We start from the raw sequence: 20,316 nt of genomic DNA on the forward strand, positions 1-20,316 counted from the left end.
GAGAGAGAGAGAGAGAGAGAGAGAGAGAGAGAGAGAGAGAGAGAGAGAGAGAGAGAGAGAGAGAGAGAGAGAGTGAAGTTCCACAGTTCCACCATCTCATAAACCCCTAATTAGTCCTGTATGATACAGGATCATAAAAGAGCACATGTTCCTCAAACCTCAGACACCAAACCATTGGTTGAAGTACAATGCTGCAGTAGAGACTTGTAGATACAGTAGAAACTTTAACACTTGAAGAGAGAGATTGACACTAACCAGTTTCTCACCAATACTTGTATTTTTGTTTGAATTGGTTGCTAAGTAGATTGAAGAGCTATTGAGTGAGGTCATCTAAAAGGGACACGTGGGAACAGAGAGAGGGGATCTAAATCATCCTGGTTCGGGCCAGAATCCCTCAAAACAAGCTGTAATTAAGCCTATGCTGTTTTTGGCAGGGTTATATAATAAATGACTGCACTTACTCTGTGCACTCTCTCTCTCTCTTCCCATCTCCAAAGCTCTCCTCTCCTCCTTCATTTCCCCATCAATCAGCCTATCCCTCCATCCCCCTGACACGCCAAGGACAAGTTTTTGTCCTTCTTCATTTGACAACATTTTCAAGTGCGACATGTCTTCTAACTGTGTGTGTTTCAACCTTTTTTAGTACCAGAGACAAGCAAACACTTGACTTTTATACTCTATACATAATGTAACAATTCCCTCTGTCCATTTCGCTATCCCAATACTGCAGTCCTTTTCTAAACTGTAGGCAAGAAATGTGTTGCATAATTAGCATACTATTAGCAAAGGACAGTAACCTGGTCTATACTGACCTATTTAAATACACTCTCTCTTTCATACACACACACACCAAACCACACACTTTATTCAGTCTATGATGTTTGTGCTTGCTTGACATTCTCCCTGACTGTGAGAAGAACACTGTCCAGCATTTCCCAGCCCCACCTCCCTCAACTCAGTTTACACAACATCACTCACACTGCATTGACTCACCCTCACTGTCATGCACAACATCAGAGACACAGACTGCAGCTAAGGTGTGTGTGTGTGTGTGTGTGTGTGTGTGTGTGTGTGTGTGTGTGTGTGTGTGTGTGTGTGTGTGTGTGTGTGTGTGTGTGTGTGTGTGTGTGTGTGTGTGTGTGTGTGTGTGTGTGTGTGCGTGTGCGTGTGTGTGTGTGTGTGTGTGTGTGCTTCTCTGAAAAAATGTTAGATCATAACTGAGGATTGACATGGGAAATGGATAATCGTTATACAATGTCATGTCTGTTTCCATGAAAAATGCAATCTCACCCCTACAAAATGAACCAATATTGTTAAAAAGTATAACGCAATAATTCACTGAAATTGAGAAAAGGAACGCATTGACTTCATTCATTAATCTCCTAAACTAACTCAGCTAAAAGACTAGTTAAGGATGATATTGAGAGGCTAGTTAAGGATCTTACCTGATAGTCTAGACCCACTCCAATTTGCATATCGCCCCAATAGATCCACAGACGATGCATCGCCATCGCACTGCACACTGCCCTATCCCATCTGGACAAGAGGAATACCTATGTAAGAATGCTGTTCATTGACGACAGCTCAGCCTTCAACACCAAGCTCGTCATTAATCTCGGAGGCCCTCGGTTTGAACCCCGTCCTGTGTAACTGAGTCCTGAACTTCCTGACGGGCCACCCCCGGGTAGTGAAGGTAGGAAACAACACCTCCACTTCGCTGATCCTCAACACATGGGCCCCACAGGGGTGCATGCTCGGCCCCTTTCTGTACTCCCTGTTCACCCATGAATGCATGGCTACGCATGCCTCCAACTCAGTCATCAAGTTTGCAGACAACACAACAGTTGTAGGCCTGGTTACCAACAATGACGAGACAGCATACAGGGAGGAGGTGAGATGCCAGGAAAATAACCACTCCCTCAATGTCAACAAAATGAAGAGGCTGATCGTGGACTTCAGGAAACAACAGAGAGAGCATACCCCAATCCACATCGACGGGACCACAGTAGAGAAGGTGAAAAGCTTCAAGTTCCTCTGCGTACACATCACCGACGATCTGAAATGGTCCACCCATACAGACAGCGTGGTGAAGAAGGCGCAACAGCACCTCTTCAACCTCAGGAGGCTGAAGAAATTCAGCTTGGCCCCTAAAACCCTAAAAAACTTTTACAGATGCACCATTGAGAGCATCCTGTCGGGTCTGTACCACCGCCTGGTACGGTGACTGCCACAACTGCAGTACTCTCCAGAGGGTGGTGCGGTCTGCCCAACAAAATCACCGGGGGCACACTGCCTGACTTCCAGGACACCTACAGCACCCGATGTCACAGGAAGGCCAAAAAGATCATCAAGGACAACAAACAACCACCTGAACCACTGCCTGTTCACCCCGCTATCATCCAGAAGGCGAGGTCAGTACAGGTGCATCAAAGCTGGGACCGAGAGACTGAAAAACAGCTTCTATCTCAAGGCCATCAGACTGTTAAATAGTCATCACTAGCCGGCTACCAGCTGGTTGCTCAACCCTGCTGTCCAGTTGAAGTCGGAAGTTTACATACACCTCAGCCAAATACATTTAAAATCATTTTTTCACAATTCCTGACATTTAATCCTAGGAAACATTCCCTGTCTTAGGTCAGTTAGGATCACCATTTTAATTTTAAGAATGTGAAATGTCAGAATAATAGTAGAGAGAATTATTTATTTCAGCTTTTATTTCTTTCATCACATTCCCAGTGGGTCAGAAGTTTACATCCACTCAACAGAGCTGGTGTATGTCTTGAGATGTTGCTTCAATATATCCACATAATTTTCCTACCTCATGATGCCATCTATTTTGTGAAGTGCACCAGTCCCTCCTGCAGCAAAGCACCCCCACAACATAATGCTGCCACCCCCGTGCTTCACGGTTGGGATGGTGTTCTTCGGCTTGCAAGCCTCCCCCTTTTCCTCCAAACATAACGATGGTCATTATGGCCAAACAGTTTTATTTTTGTTTAATCAGACTAGAGGACATTTCTCCAAAAAGTACGATCTTTTTCCCAATGTGCAGTTGCAAACCGTAGTCTGGCTTTTTATGGTGGTTTTGGAGCAGTGGCTTCTACCTTGCTGAGCGGCCTTTCAGATTATGTCGATATAGGACTTGCTTTACTGTGGATATAGATACTTTTGTACCTGTTTCCTCCAGCATCTTCACAATGTCCTTTGCTGTTTTTCTGGGATTGATTTGTACTTTTCGCACCAAAGTACATTTATCTCTAGGAGACAGAACGCGTCTCCTTCCTGAGCGGTATGACGGCTGCGTGGTCACATGGTGTTTATACTTGTGTACTATTGTTTGTACTGATGAACGTGGTACCTTCAGGCGTTTGGAAATTGCTCCCAAGGATGAACCCGACTTGTAGAGGTCTAAAAAAAAAAATCTGAGGTCTTTGCTGATTATTTTTGATTCTCCCATGAGGTCAAGCAAAGAGGCACTGCGTTTGAAGGTAGGCCTTGAAATACATCCACAGATACACCTCCAATTGACCCAAATTATGTCAATTAGCCTATCGGAAGCTTCTAAAGCCATGACATAATCTGGCTGTCCTGTGTTGCCATCCTCATTATATAACCAATCAGACAACATCAACACCCAGAGACAGATGCTCATAGATCAGAAATGCCACACTCTCTCCCCTTTCCTCCTCCTAGTCTTAGTATGAAAACCATACAGTACACTAAGTACTTCCTGATCTGTCCCATTGTTGCTGTACAATCAACAAGAGTGTAATCCCAGACTATGATAGTCAGGCAGATGTGGTGTGCGGAGGGTCCCATCCGGATAATCATTGTTTTAAATGAGTCAAAGGACTAAGTTCTCTCTCCAGATCTGAGTAACAATCTGGGTGACCCAGGCATGAAACTGCAATCAGGTCAAATCAGAGCAGAGTTTTATAAGATAGTGTTATCATGCATAATGCATCAGCAATATGCATGCATGCACGCACACCCACCCACCCACCCACCCACACACACACACACACACACACACACACACACACACACACACACACACACACACACACACACACACACACACACACACACACACACACACACACACACACACACACACACACACACACACACACTTCCTCTGGCTCTCCTTGTTCTCCTGTCTGTCAGGGGTAATCCCACTGCAGTAAAGTATGCCCAGTAGCAGAGCAGGCTGACTGTGACTGTGACGCGCTGCATTGATCACCGCTCAGTACTGATAACAGTACCTCTACAGCTCCCATGCATCAGGCAATCAGGCGGTGCAGAGATCCCTCCAGCACCGCAGGCCGCATATAGAGGAAATGTGTTAAAGCCAGGAGAGGCAGTGGACACGTTACATGCTTACTAATGCTATTAGCACAACCGATAACTAGCATGATTGCTACGTAGCTACGTCAACAGATGTTACTATGAAACCTGCTACTGCCATTACTACTGTACTACCATACCTGCTGGCTGCTACCTAAGCTGCCACTGTTAAACTGCTAACACTACCACTCCTGTTGCAATTACTAATGTTACTACTACGGATTCTTTTACCAGTAACATAACCACTTGTAGGATTACATCCTCAAGCTACTGCTTACAGTATTACCATGAACGGCTCAAACGCCAATGGTGCCCGAGGAAACAAAGGACGAGAAACATATCGCAGCTGTTGAACTAATTGACAGTATCTGGTGCATATCTGTAATGTTCATTTAAATGAAACAAAATTCTCTCTCTCTCTCTCACACACACACACACACACACACACACACACACACACACACACACACACACACACACACACACACACACACACACACACACACACACACACACACACACACACACACACACACACACACACACACACACACACAGTGTGACAACTCGAACAAAGCATCAAACTTTGACAGACAGCATTCAACCAGAAACCAGAAAGCCAAAACACGTACATCTAAATACCACCACTATCCAAAGCTAAGTGCATTAAACGTAAACTATGCAACATAATTACGTTTGGAGTCCTTGACAGTTTTCAAAGCAGACTGTAGTCTTTCCAACATGACTCTTTGAATAGCATACGTAGCGTAAAAGAAAATCCTGAATTCCTTTAAAACAGCCTTTAGATGCTTAGATCCAAATGCCTGGGAGTGAGATCAATAGGAAACAATCAACTAAAACATATCCCTGGTGTTGCTCCGCTGAGGAAAGGTTCAGCGTAGCGTCTCACTGAAGTCAGAGAGAGGGCGGAAGGGAGAGAGAGAGAGAGAGAGAGAGAGAGAGAGAGAGAGAGAGAGAGAGAGAGAGAGAGAGAGAGAGAGAGAGAGAGAGAGAGAGAGAGAGAGAGAGAGGAGAGTTTTAATCTTTAGAGAAACCCGACTGAGCCCTTTTACTGCAGAGCGAATGGGTGTGGAAAGCGATAGAGTGGGCGGGTGCTCACGAGAGGGAGAGTGAGGTGAGGTATCTAGAAATGAATAGATTATGGGAGGAGCGAGATACAGAAAGAGAGAGGGAGGGATGGAGAGGGAGAGAAGAGTTATTGAGATAAGACAGGGGTGAAATGTGGGTGAGAGAGAAGATAATGGAGCGAGAGACAGCCTTTGTCCTGTCGTGGCGAGAAAACGAAAGACCTACAACCTTAATCCTGCTACGACAACGTTCATGTATGGTAGCTTAGCCCGTAAAGAAAACTGAACTGCATTAGAGTTGAATGGTCAGAGGGGCAAATACAAAGAGAGGAGAGAGGAGTGAGATAATTAATCACATGGAATGGATAGTATACTGTGTTATCATTTGCACCAGGGCTCTCCAACCCTGTTCCTGGAGAGCTACTGTCCTGTAGGTTTTCACACCTATCCTCATCTAGCGCACCAGATTCTAATAATTAGCTGTTGACTGTGAATTTTCTGTTGATTTCTGGGAGTCCCTACTCCCTAAGTTGTTGATTTGTTGTGCTTGGGAGTTGGCTAGCAGCAGTTCTCAGCTGTTAGCGGTTTCTTACTGCCGATATAAAACGATGATTGGCATCATTTCTACGAGTCATTACTGAATTATTTTATGGAACAAAGCAAACAGCAAACCTTGTAAACAATTCATGGTAACCTTGTAAACGTTTCATTTACACCTGGTGTTTATTTGAAACAGGCGTTTATTTGCTGAAATGTGTGCTGTTGCCTGGCTATTAAAAGGGACAGGTGGCTATTTGAGACTCGCCATTTAATTGAAGTTTTACGCTATATAATTAGTGCCCTCTAGCTAATAGCTAATCAGGTGGATGTTTTCCCCTTCACAGCCATAATGATTACACAAACTAGCTTCATTGATGAGACAATCTACTTTTTTTTTCTCACAAATATTTTTCTTAATATTAACAACATTTGAAATACATATTTTGATAGACCAAAGTATCAGCTATCACGCCATGTAAAGGGAACAACCTACTAATGATTTCATATTTTCCGAAAAATCCAAACAACTAGATTTATGTCAACTCTGTCAGACAAGATAAAAGGCATTTCATTTGGACATTTATTGCCCAACAACTGTTTAACCTTTTCACCCGTTCCAAATATCTCTAACGGTTCCACCAGCGCAAGTTTTTTTTCTTTGTGTGAACGTGATGTCAGAATGCGCTCATTGTTCCAAAATGTGACTGTTACCCAACAGGAAAGATAACCGTCGGCGACCCTCAAATGATGTCGTTGCCACTTCTGTGACCGTCTGAACAACGCATCCAGAAATAAACTGCTCACATCGAGGACAATGCGTTGTAAAGACTGTTTGTTCAACAAACAAACAAAATGTCCAGCTCAAACGCTGACTGTTGCGTCAATGGTAACTGGACATTCTAATTAAGTTTTATTTTTGATTTATTTTACCTTTATTTTACTAGGCAAGTCAGTTAAGAACAAATTCTTATTTTCAATGACAGCCTAGGAACAGTGGGTTAACTGCCTGTTCAGGGGCAGAACGACAGATTTGTACCTTGTCAGCTCGGGGATTTGAACTTGCAACCTTTACGGTGTTCTAAATCACACCGGTTTGAGGGTACGCTGCGGGGACCACTGTAAAACGATCACACCCCTGTGTTCGTACGCGTCACAGGGTTAAAGGCCTTTATGGTTTCATTCTCACAATAGATTATTCAAATAGGCAATACAAATCGTCAAACTTCTTTTTGTTTTTATTTTATAGCGCTGCATAATGTTCCAGGGCAATTTTTCGTTAGCATTTTGGCATGTTTTCTAGATTCAGAACATAAAACAACATTTATAAAGCAAACATTAGATCAGATCTAGCCCATCAAACAAGTCAATAGTTTAAGCATACGTTGCAGAACAGTGATTACATTAATTTTTTTCTGAATATTGACAACAACAACAAAATGATCTTAAGGGAGTTAGCAACCACTGACGGAGTTGACAACAAATACTTAAAACAGACATATTTTTGCCTCTAAAAAAATAAAAGTTCAAAATAAACATTTGTAAAATATACAAATTATGATTTAATCCCCAATTAAAACATCACCATTCTATCAGAGCTTTCAGCAATCTGACAGAGTTGACGTTAGACAAAATTCTGACAGAGTTGATGTTTTACGGAGTTGACAAAAATGTCATTTGTCTTCTTCATTCAAGTGGTATACAAAGTAGCAATTGTATTTTTCATCAGTGGCTTCATGTCTCTAAAACCTAATTAAAATAAACATATTTGAACCAAAATTCATATCCTATCTTAATCTATCAGGCAGATGGAGTTGACAGTTTATGGTTGTGACCATGGTGATTTCAATATTGTTTGTTTTAAATCTATCAAAAGTAGAGAACTTTCCAGACCATGAGTGGTCTTGCTGCACTAGATGTAATGAAGACAAGAAGAAGGGGTCCTTATGGTGTCGCTGACCCTGCTATTCCTGATTCATTTAGGATTTTAGACAAATCTGACTGAGTTGACCAAATTTTTTAGAAATCACAGTTTTGAGAGAAATATTATTTAAAGTCAGAGAGGGCTATTGCAAGAAACTACAAATATCCCTTTTCTTTTCAGTTAATATTCATTATTGCCAGTTGAATTTTAAACACTTTTTTTGAGGGTTTGAAATTGGGATCCCTTTCTCCAGATAAGGGCATTTACAGGTATAGAGCCAACGTGGAAATGCATAATATAGAAAATATTTAGAAAACTCCAAAAGCAAATTCCTCTAAATATAATTTGTAAGCTTAAATAATGCAACAAAATCAAAATTGGTTAACTATAAAAAAATAAAATGTTCCTACCCGACAAGAATGGTTCTAACTTTCAAGACTCTCTGTGCTGTTAACTAAATGTAATAGAGATGCAGTGTACTGTGTAGGGTTACAGAAGCATTAAGACTATGAGTGTAAAGCAGTGTGTTATCATCAGAAGGTTATGCTGTGGGAGGCAAATGGAGCTGACCGGCTGATTTAGATAAGAGCGCTGACACATATGAAACCCTGTGTGGCTTAGGTCCTAATAGTCCTGTGGTATGGGGCTTCACGCTGGATAATCTCACTATCGATTCCATTGATTTTCATGAGGTGCAGCGAGTTCACATGCGACCCCCCCCCCCCCACACACACACACACACACACACACAAATATTCATCAAATGCACTTGCACACTTGGGCACCAGCACACAAAATATTACACCCTATAACAACAATATAGCACCTTGATACAGACAAGGGTGCACGCACAAACACGTGCGCACACACAAGGAAGGAAGCAGCACAACACCCCAGCTTTAGCATAACGATGATACACGTAGTGCTGTATGTAATGCTGTCATCGGACTGTTACTGTGTTTTCTGACTCCATAGTATATGTAGTGCTGTTCAAAACACTAAATACATAACGAGCAGGATGATGTCATCATGGGACTACTGGGGTTGGGGAGGTCTGTCTTTACGTGACAGAGACCTATGACTCAACATCATGACTCAGTGACTGTCATGCAGCCATCATAATATATTCAACATCCTACAGAACAGTATGGCCAATTGGGAAGCTTTTCTCTTCAAGCTGAAGGCCATCTTTTCACTGGGTGACGACATTTATTAAGGGACACGATAAGGGATTTGGTCTGAAAAGGTATGCTTCCTATTTTCTGCAGTAACTCCATGACAATACCTAACCATTTAAGAGAGGGGGGAAATTGGGAGAAGTGAAAGTCATCAATCCAATCAATTAGAAGACGCAACGTGGCAAGTGTTCTGCTACAGTTCTCACCTTTCCTGTTCTCTACATCCTCTGAAGCGATGACAAATCCGAACCCCTCTCCTGGCTTCCTCCTCAGCTCCACATCAAATCCCCGGGGCACACGGTTCCGTCCCCCTCCCTCCTGCCCTGGTCCTGGGATCACCACCTCCCTGTTCCCTTCATCCTCCATGCCCTCGTTCAGCCAGTCTTTGGGCTCCATGGTGAGGGTGACTGGGACTGACTCCAGGAAACTGGTGCTCTGGACCAGAGAGGAGCGCACCATGGCCGGGGGAGGAGGGGTGGAGGAGGGACGGGGTAGGATCAGGACGTCCGCAGGGGGTAAAGGATTGTAGTCTGATGTCACGGGTGGAGGATGGGGGCAGAGGAGTGGTGAGGGGACTCTTTGCATAGAGTTGGGGGAGATGGAAGAACGGTGTGAACCTGAAGAAGAGAAATAACATCACTAAAGACAAAGGAATTCTTGAGAAATGTTTTGAGTCTCTATTCATCACTTGTGCTGAGAAAATAGTCATAAATAAAATAAAACTCTTGAGAACAATTTTGCAGGAAACTAGCTCATGTTCTTACCTCTTCTGTGAACCAATAAGACCACTTCTCCTTGTTTGGTGTGTTCCTGGAGAACCTGTTGTACCTTGGATGGAAAAGCATCACTTTATTATCTCTGATCTAAATGTCCCTATACTTATTCTCCATCTCTATCCTTATCTTCTTTCTCTGCTCTTTTCCCTCCTCAGTACCTGTGCAAAGCTGAGACTCTGGACGTCTGCTCCGTTGATCTTCATGATGGCATCCCCTGGCTGTAGGGAGGAGCACTGCTTCCTGTCCCAGACCCTCTTGACAAGGGCCAGCCTGCCCCCCTGTCCCCCGGCCGTCACACTGAAACCCATTCCCCCTCCACCCTCACACTGAGCCAGGGCCACTGGCACCAGCTCCCCTCCACTTCCAACCCCACCTCCCACCCCAAAGCCACTGCCCAGACTCATCGCCCCGGGAGACGAGATGCTTATGGGGCTGCCGCTGCCGCTTGTATTGCCATGGAAGCCATTGAAGCTGAGGTGGGGGCTGTCAGGGGTGGGAGGGGGTCTCAGCAGGGAGGCCTGGGGCCTGATGAGGCGGGAGTACGCCCCTCCACCAGGGGAGGACGACAGACGGGGTGTCTCTGACTGGGGCATGGGCAGTCTGGACACAGGGAGGGTGGAGGAGGTGGACAGGGCACTCTCAGACAGTTCACTCTTAGAGGTTCTGTAACGCAGGGGCTGAGGGGGGGTAGAGAGGGAGTTATTGTTGTGGTTACGGATCATGAATGCCCTGCAGAGAATGAAAAGACAAAGAAAGATAGTCAGGGTTCTCCATGAGAGTAAATTACCTCTAAATGACATTGTTTGTGTGTGTGTGTGTGTGTGTGTGTGTGTGTGTGTGTGTGTGTGTGTGTGTGTGTGTGTGTGTGTGTGTGTGTGTGTGTGTGTGTGTGTGTGTGTGTGTGTGTGTGTGTGTATCTGCGTGTTCTACAATACCTGTGTGAGCCGATGGCTGAGACCACTTCGCTGTCACTCTGGCAGTTGTCAGTGGCCTGCAGGCGGGCGAGGCCCCTCAGTGAGCGGGGCGGGCGGACCGGGGGGGTGGTGGGAGTGATGCTACCACTGGATTGTCTGTATGAGGGTGGTGTAGGGGAAGTGGAGTCAGATAGGTAGCGACTGGATCGTCTGTACGAGGGTGGGTCAGCGGAGTGAGCAAGATGACCACTGGAGTGTCTGTAAGAGGATGGTGGTTGGGTAGCTGTGGAGGTGGCATTCCCATTGGCATCCAGTCCTGGCCTCACTCCTGGACCCATATAACCCACCTCATCGTGGTGAGAAAGGACCCCGTTGAGATTATGATACTGGGTCTGGGTTGGGGCTGTGGATGGGCGGAGGAGGGGGAGGCGCTGGTGTGAGGGCTGGGGCTGGGTGGTGGTGGGTGGGAGGAAGGGGTCACAGATGTCGGTGAACCCAGGATGGGGCTGCTTGGGGCAGCCGTCGGGGTTGTAGAGCATGGGGTATCCCCTCCGGAGGACCATGTCCACACTGTGGCCCACAGGAACTGCCTTCAACATCTCTACCACTTCTTTGTGGGACGTTCCCAGGACACAGACGCCGTTGATGTAAACCAGGATATCTGCTGTATGGACAGATAGGAGAGGTTGAGAGGGAGGTCTGGTGAAGTTATCACATTGCATTAGTATACATTTCAAACCTACACTCTGTACTGTACTTTACAAATCATTTGAAGGGACACAACAATGTACTGTAGTTCATAAATGGTATACTATCTTCGTATACTGTGGTGTACATGTGTTTTTGGGTGTGTGTAGTGGTATTTCATATTTTATTGGGATCCCCAATTAGCCGCTGTCTTGCTTTCTGGGCTCCAAACAGGAAACAAAAAGACAAATAAAATACATAATCTAATATACATAATACTACATAATACTACTGGCTGAGAGAATGCCAAGTGTGTGCAAAGCTGTCATCAAGTCAAAGGTTTCCTACTTAAATATATTTTGGGTTGCTATATGATTCCATATGTGTTATTTCATGGTGTTGATGTCTTCACTATTATTCTACAATGTAGAAAACAGTCAAAATAAAGAAAAACCCTGGAATGAGTAGATGTCTAAACTTTTGACTGGTACTGTACGTGTGTTGATTGATGCATTGGGTGACAGATTATGGCATGCAAACCATTAGGATTAGGGATTGATTGAGATGTACTCTCTGTGAGAGATCACAGAGAAATCCCACTACTATAATCCATCTCCAGTCAGGAGAGAGAGAATGACAGAAAGAGAGATTGAGGGAGAGGAGGGAGAGAGAAATGTATATATACAGAACAAAAACTATTTCTAAGATTTCAAATCAAATCAAATCATATTGGTCACATGGTTAGCAGATGTTATTGCGAATGTAGCGAAATGTTTATAAAATGTGACAGAGTTACAGTTCATATAAGGAAATCAGTCAATTGAAATAAATGCATTAGGCCCTAATCTATGGATTTCACATGACTGGGCAGGGGCATAGTATTAGTTGGGCCTTGGAGGGCATTTACGAGGAACATGATATCAACATTGGCCCAGTTATGATACCGGAAGCAGAATCTAACATATCCCTAGAAAAGTCTGTTTTCTACTATCAAAGAACATTTTAAATGCATTTTTGCTGTTTCAAATCACGTTCTCAACCCATTCACAACTTTACAACTTTGCATAAATGACAATCATCTCTGTATATTGTCCTGTCCCTCCTCTCCCTTCTTCCTCCTCTCCTACCTGTGTTGAGAGCTCCAGGTCCCCCTGGCGTGACACTGTAGACCTGAAGGAACTCCCTGGCTCTGCTGCCCCCCACAATGTTGAAACCAAACCCCCTGGGACCTTTAGAGAAGCGTGTGTGGATAGAGAAACCCCTCAGCTCCCCTGGCTCGTCTGTGAACCCTGGTACTGAGAAAGAGCAATGGAGGGATGGAAAGAGAGGGGGGGGGGAGAGATATAGAAAAGAGCGAGAAGGGCAAAGAAACACAGAGAGAGAGGCTTTACAACAGGGAGGGAGAAAGACAGAGAGAGAGGCTTTACAACAGGGAGGGAGAAAGACAGAGAGCAATTGGAAGGTAAAGAGGAAATAAAGGTCACTATGAAGAGGTTGAGAGAACAACAGAGAGAGAGAGAGAGACAGAGAGAGGTTGCACCCTGTGTGTGTGAATGTGTAAACTGCTTAGACTTTGCCACTTTAGAGCTGAGTTGAGAGATGCACAACACTGAAAACTCATGGCCAGATGGCACTTAGTGCAAAACGTTTAGGAATAAATAGACATGCAGGCAAAGTGTTTTTTTTCCGTCCTGTCATAATGTCCCACAGAGAAGATTCAAGCTCCTTGAAAGGAAACAAACTCTCTGGCTGATATGTATCGCCCCCTGCTGGTTACAACAGTAAACTGCAACCCACTCAACAGATTCAGACCAGCTTTACTCGTGATATTATGGCAGATGGGATTTCTCACTGCTATAATCAGCTAGAATGGTAAAATGTTGATGTATTATTGTGTTATCAGTGAATCACATAACATAATTATGATAGTAGGTTGTCAGTGTCATGCCCAACACATGGCCTCTGTCAGACATTGCAGCTAGCAAATTGCTCCCTGCCATTAGTTCCAGGTTCTGGCTTGCTGTTATCGGGTTAGGGCTTAATCACGACACAGTATCTAAATTCTACTAAAACCTCATTTCATTTCATTTGACTCTATTAACAAGCTCACTGTGCCTATGGTCCTATGATCCTAGTCTAATCAATGTACAGACAACCTTATTAGGCAGTGCAACGGTTAAACCATCGTTTCCCCAACCCGGTCCTCGGGACCCCAAGGGGGGCACATGTTGGTTTTTGCCCTAACACTACACAACTGATTCAAATCATCAAAGCTTGATGATTAGTTGATTATTTGAATCAGCTGTGTAGTCCTATGGCAAAACCCAAAACGTGCCCCCCTTGGGGTCCCGAGGACCGAGTTGGGGAAACCCTGAGTTAAACGCTCCAGCAGTATTTCCCTGGGAGAGAGCTCACATGTATTTTTGTCAAGCGTTGTCTCTCTGCTGCTCTGTGCACGAGGCTCCTGCCAGCTGGCCATCTTGGAGTTATGGCTGAAAGAGAGTGACAGACAGGCCACCTCAAAGTCACCAATCAATCACCATGGTAATGCTATATAACAGTATTTACAAGTCAACACATGCAAGATTTAGAGGAAACTGATCCCGGACCAGTCAAAGAGAGCGTCTATCCATATAGAATAGTCACTCACTCTATGTAGAAAGGCTCTCCTGAGTCGCTGTAGGCCACCTCCCAGTTTTTAGGCATCACTGGTCGCACCCTGGCACGGGTGCTGCCATGGCCATTCTCCATGGCACTGCCATCCCCTCCAATGGACCCTCTGGACAAGGAGACGGGATGTGCATTGCTGATACCCACTAATCCACCTGGAGTGTCAATAAAGAGGACAGTGAAAATGATGTCACTGAAAACTTGTGTTTGACACATCTTACTATAGAAGTTCTCAGATAGCCTACACTCAGTGAAAATAGAACCGTTGAATAACTTACTCTCTGAAATCATGGACATTGGCTACACTGAATGTAGTTTACAGCTTTAAATCCACATGTACAGATCCAGATCCATTGAGTTAAGCGTTTCAAAAATCGCAAAAGGCAAGGCATGTCCTGCTGTTCATTGACGACAGTTTAGTAACACTATGGTTCCCTCCAACCTCGACACCAAGCTCAGAGCCCTGAGTCTGGTCACCCCCCACTGCAACTGGACTTCCTGATGGGCAGACCACACGCTGTGAGGATTGGGAACAACACCTTCTCCACACTGGTTCTTAACACAGGAGGCCCCCCAGGAGTGTGTCCTCAGTCCTCTGCTGTACTCTCTGTTCAAATTTGGCATGTCGCCCTGGGTCCTCTCCAAATACTACCGTTGCACCATCGAGAGCGTTCTGACCGGTTGCATCATGGCCAGGTACGGGAATTGCTCCGTCCATGGCAGCAAGGCCCTCCAGCACGTGGTGAAGATGGCCCAGAACATGACTGGGACCATGCTCCCACCCATCCAAAACATCCCCTTAAAACAGTGCCTGAGGAAGGCACACAGCATCATGAAGGACCCCACACATGAGCTGTTCTCTCCCTTACTGTTGGGCAGGCGGTATCTGAGCATGAGATCTGATACCAACAGGCTCAGAGACAGTTTCTATCTACAAGCTATCAGACTGCTGAACACTTGAACTGGACTGACCACCTGCTCTGATTCTCCACACCTTAGCACACATGCACTCAATCATGCACACCACCCACGGAGACACACACACCCACGGAGACACACACACCCACGGAGACACACACACACACACACACACACACACACACACACACACACACACACACACACACACACACACACACACACACACACACACACACACACATACAGGTCTATATGCATTCATACTACACACACGTCACAACTGCTGCTATCAGAATCTTATTGTACGGCTCAGTTTATATACTACCCCCCATGCCCCCCTTCCCCAAAACACATGTAAATATTGTACTATAAATTGTGCCTTCCAGTACTTTAATTATGCTCAAACGTTGATTCTATTCTACTGTCATTTACTTTATGTTCATATTCTTATTTTGTACTATTTCTTATTGTTGTTGCATTGTCGAGAAGGAACATGCATATAAGCATTTAGTTGGATAATGTAAACCATGCGTATCCCGTACATACGACTTATACAACTTCAAAACTATATGTAAACAGCTTTTCCCGACCCTCCTGTCCTTTAGAACGTAGCAGGCGTGGGAGGATGTAGCCTGCTGCACACCCAGAGCTGCAGTCAGAGCCAGCCCAGCAAGCGCTCTGTTCAGCACCACCCGACCTGGCGATAGATGACTCAGCAGCACAGGTCAGGACCATGGACAACTCCCTGCTCTCTGCCTGTTCCCTGCCTGCCACACAGCCTAGCCTGCCCGTGGTTAGCTAGGCCCTCCTCTGGAGCAGGTCCAGCGATCGATGCAGCCCCAGACCCACAAAGAGCTAGGAGCATACTAATCATGCCCATCATTGATTCATTTGGCCATCAACAACTCAGAGGTACAGAGGGACAAGGCAGTCTATACAGTTTACGGTAGCTGTTGGCCACCATACTTAGCTAGATAAAATGGCGGAAAACAAATCACACATTTTGGCAACTTAAAATCACAAAAAGGTTTTGAATTAAACATGATTTACTGCCACAACTGTTACTACTACTACTACTAATACTACTATTATAATTACTACTAATACAACTACTACTTATTACCACTATATGACTGTAGTAGATTGGTCACCCATATAGCCTTACTGGACAGTCTGTCTTTGGTAAACCTGCCTGACAGGCCAGAATCGTCCTCGCTGTTCTCCCCCTCCTCGGCTGCTTTCTCCAGGTTGCTAAGCGACTTGCTGCGTGTTCGGAAGTTCCGGAGCAGGTTGCGGTGTTCCTGGTAGGTGATGGGAGGACTCTCTGGACCAATGTGTACTGGCCGGGGGGTGCCGTAGTAGTTCCCTGGGAGAAAACAGGATGGGAGAGAGAGTGACGTATAAAGTGAGATAAATAGATATATTTGTATTGTTAGAAGCATATTGGTACTTTTGGCTTTTGGTCTTTTGGGGGCAAGAATAAAAATACATAAATAAATAAAACAAATAAGATTGTGAAAAGGATAAAACGGATAAGGAGGTAAAGCGATGTCATCTAGAGATGGAGATCCCAAACACACAGTTGAAACGGCTATCATTGTATGAAATATAGAAAATACAGGAAATCCTAAATATGATGACAGCAGTGTTCCAGTGCAACGCATGCATCACATAGATGTACCATCCAACCTAGGGATCAGTACAGCACAGTATACTTTGACCTTCTTCAATTATATCCTTCTGTTGTGGCAGCTACAGTACAAATCAAATTACTTCAATCTATTTCTCCAGCTCCAGCACAGAGAAACATTAGGTTGCTGATGTACTCGTCAAGGTTATCCCACCATAGTGTAACAGTACCGCAGACCCGCTGATTCTCCGGGCTGCTTTGCAGGAGCCGTACCGCCATCAATGTCACATGTGAGGCAAAGTGAAGATGGCATTTATTGTGCCCCTTAAACTTATATGAATTATGCATGCTAATCCGGGGTTGCTTTTTTAATCAGAGGAAGCGGTCCAACTTTAACCCTCCCCTGACTGGGGTGGGTTGTGCAGGTTGGAGCGACTGAGACCTGTTCATTAACTACATGGATGTAATAAGGCTTCCTCTGAGAAAATGTTCTTATATCCCATTATATTAATGATATTCACCAGCCATGTGCCTGCCTGGTAAGGGACTGTGTGGACTGGTTTGTGGGTTAACCCTCTACCCCTTTAGATAGACTAGCGTCCTCTATCTGCAATATACAATATGCTACCTACAGTGTGTTGATCATGAAAGAATGTCTATGAAATTAAATGCAGTTGAAGTCAGAGTGAGACGACTTAGCGAATAAATACCTCTCCTCTCCTCACCTTTGAACTTGCCGCTCTCCAGAAGAGCTCCTGACTCCTCCAAAGAGAAGAACTCTTCTATGGAGACAAAGTTGTAGTCCACCCCTGAGATCTCCCCATCATGGGGCAGTCTGGTCGTGCCTGGAGAGTGAGCCAAGAGAAAGTTACACATCCCAATCTCTTTCCACAGTTCACTGTTAGAACTTAATGCATTAGCATACCACTCATGAAATGAAACAAAAAGTATTGAAACTGATACTGTATATAGCATGTGCAATTAGGATATGTACAGTCACATAATACGTGGCATGGACTCATTCTGTGTGCAATAATAGTGTTTAACATGATTTTTGAATGACTACCTCATATCTGTACCCCACACATACAATTATCTGTTTGCTCAGTCGATATTGAATATCCCTTTGAGCATGATGAAGTTACTAATTACACTTTGGATGGTGTATCAATACACCTAGTCACTACAAATATAGAAAATACAGGTGTCCTTCCTAACTCAACACATCACAGAGTACCACTCTTCATATGTTCAAGCATGGTGGTGGCTGCATCATGTTATGGGTATGTTTGTCACCTGCAATTTAGTTTTTTTAGGGATAAAAATAAACGTGATAGAGTTAAGCACAGGCAAAATCCTAGAGAAAAACCTGCTTCAGTCTGCTTTCCAACAGACACTGGGAGACAAATGCACCTTTCAGCAGGACAATAACCTAAAACACAAGGCCAAATATACACTGGAGTTGCTTAACAAAACGACATTGAATGTTCCTCAGTGGCTTAGCTACAGTTTTGACTTAAATTTGCTTCAAAATCAATGCAAAGACTTTAAAATGGCTGACGATGATCAACAACCAACCTGACAGAGCTTGAAGAATTCAAAAAATAATAAACTGCAAATATTGTACAATCCAGGTGTGCAAAGCTATTAGAGACTTACCCAGAAAGACTCACAGCTGTAATCGCTGACGAAGGTGATTCTAACATGTATTGACACAGGGGTGTGAATAATTATGTAAATGAGATATTTTTGTATTTAATTTTCAATAAATGTGTAAAAATGTCTAAAAACATGTTTTCACTTGTCATTGTGGGTTATTGTGTAGACAGGTGAGAGAAAATGGTATTAATCCATTTCGAATTCAGGCTGTAACAACAAAATGTGGAATATGTCAAGGGATATGAATAGTTTCTGAAGGCACTGTAGTCTACAGCACTTCATATTCATATTCTTTCTTAGAGATGAAAGGAGGATACAGATGTCAGATCATAATTTGATCACTCTGTTGTTGCTGAGAATTTTCATGCACCACAAGATTAACAGAAATTCAGTGAAAACCCGCAATAACACACAGCTATATTAACAGTACTGCACTTTTCATGTAGCCTAATTTTGGCCAGCTAATTGCCTAACCACTGATCAAGCGCCATTACATCAGCAGAAAAGTGTGAATGGACTAAACTTGTTGCAGCAAAAAATTAACTAGTCAAATTATGATCCAATATCTGTAGGTTGATTAGTAGCCTTTTACACTTGTACCCGTATGTATACGGGTTGAAAATAGCAGATTTGGACACTGATAAGTGCCTAAATTGGAACACAGTGGCCGTACAGTAACATGCTATATAAATGACCTCAGAGCTCAGGCTCTGTGCTTCACAGCTATGTATGGGTTTTGACTGACAGGCGTTCTGAACTTGAGCACAGCACATGACAAGAAGTTGACCCCGTCCCTCCCGCTAATTGGGCAACTTTAGTAAAAAAAACATTTTTGGAAATCTGACTGAGGGAAATAATTATAATAAATACTGCTTTTGATGTCATACAAGCAAGCCAAACACCCGTGAGTCCAAATGTGCATTTCACATTTCATATCATAAAACTTGTGTAATATACAGTGCCAACATTTATGATCACTATGTTAGATGTGGAGCTACAAGATGTCATGGCGTTATACCCTAGGTTTAATAGCTACCATGGTTATGCATATGCTTTCCATATTTCTTCTGTAAGAAACATTTCATATAGCCCCATCCATATATGCCAATTCCCACGAGTGTAAGGGGTTAAATCAATTACTTACTTGTTACATGTCAGCATGGGTGAAACTTGCTTGTAAACCTTCCAAAAGAAACCCTAATCAGGCCTCAGTCTGAAATGAATCCCCTCCGAACAACAAGCTACGGTCAAATTCCTGTCCTTCTCCTTCTCCTGGAGGACCACATACTGTATCATAGCAGAGTGGGGCCAGTAGGAGGGAGTCAAACGCAGTTACTCCATAAAACATATGATTAATGCACTGCTGTCTCACCATCAGGGAGGGCACAGCACTCCACACTACAATGACAATGACACAAAGACACACAACACTGCCTGCCTCTCCTCTTCATACCCTGTTAGAGCGAGGTAATACGTCCCAATCAGCAACAGAAGATGAGGCTCTGTCTCTAATAAAACATCTGATAGCAAATCTCCTGATGGCCTCTGACGTGTGTAGAATTATTCTCCTCCCCTCAGGACAGAGTAGACTCATTAATGCTAATTCTGAGGAAGTAGGAAATGTGTGTGTGTGTGTGTGTGTGTGTGCGCATGTGTGTGTGTGTGTGTGTGTGTGTGTGTGTGTGTGTGTGTGTGTGTGTGTGTGTGTGTGTGTGTGTGTGTGTGTGTGTGTGTGTGTGTGTGTGTGTGTGTGTGTGTGTGTGTGGCTAGGACTCATTACCAATGCCCTCCTCTGAGATATATATGACATGTCAGCAGGAGATAGCTGGGATTATTGACATATTTCTCCATGCGTCTCCCCTCAGGCCCCCCACTGATCCCATGGGCCAGGGGAGAGAGGGAGAGAGAGGGAGAAAGAGTGAGAGAGATAGGAGGAGTTTTAGGAGTAGAGGGGTAATTAAGCAGAGCTTCTTATCAACACCAAG

General features: G+C 44.2%; 1 protein-coding gene across 1 annotated transcript in view; it reads right to left on the reverse strand.

Annotated features, from left to right (window-relative positions):
- Positions 1–20,316, reverse strand: part of LOC118360316 (membrane-associated guanylate kinase, WW and PDZ domain-containing protein 2-like) — a 48,386-nt gene that overhangs the window by 6,615 nt on the left and 21,455 nt on the right. Inside the window, 9 exon segments of the mRNA XM_052482262.1 lie at positions 9,281–9,691; positions 9,839–9,902; positions 10,009–10,579; positions 10,786–11,428; positions 12,579–12,746; positions 13,867–13,943; positions 14,102–14,276; positions 16,208–16,408; positions 17,398–17,517. Of these exon segments, the coding sequence (XP_052338222.1) occupies positions 9,281–9,691; positions 9,839–9,902; positions 10,009–10,579; positions 10,786–11,428; positions 12,579–12,746; positions 13,867–13,943; positions 14,102–14,276; positions 16,208–16,408; positions 17,398–17,517 (2,430 nt within the window).

Source organism: Oncorhynchus keta, chromosome 27 (assembly GCF_023373465.1).
Source record: "Oncorhynchus keta strain PuntledgeMale-10-30-2019 chromosome 27, Oket_V2, whole genome shotgun sequence".
NCBI lineage: Eukaryota > Metazoa > Chordata > Actinopteri > Salmoniformes > Salmonidae > Oncorhynchus > Oncorhynchus keta.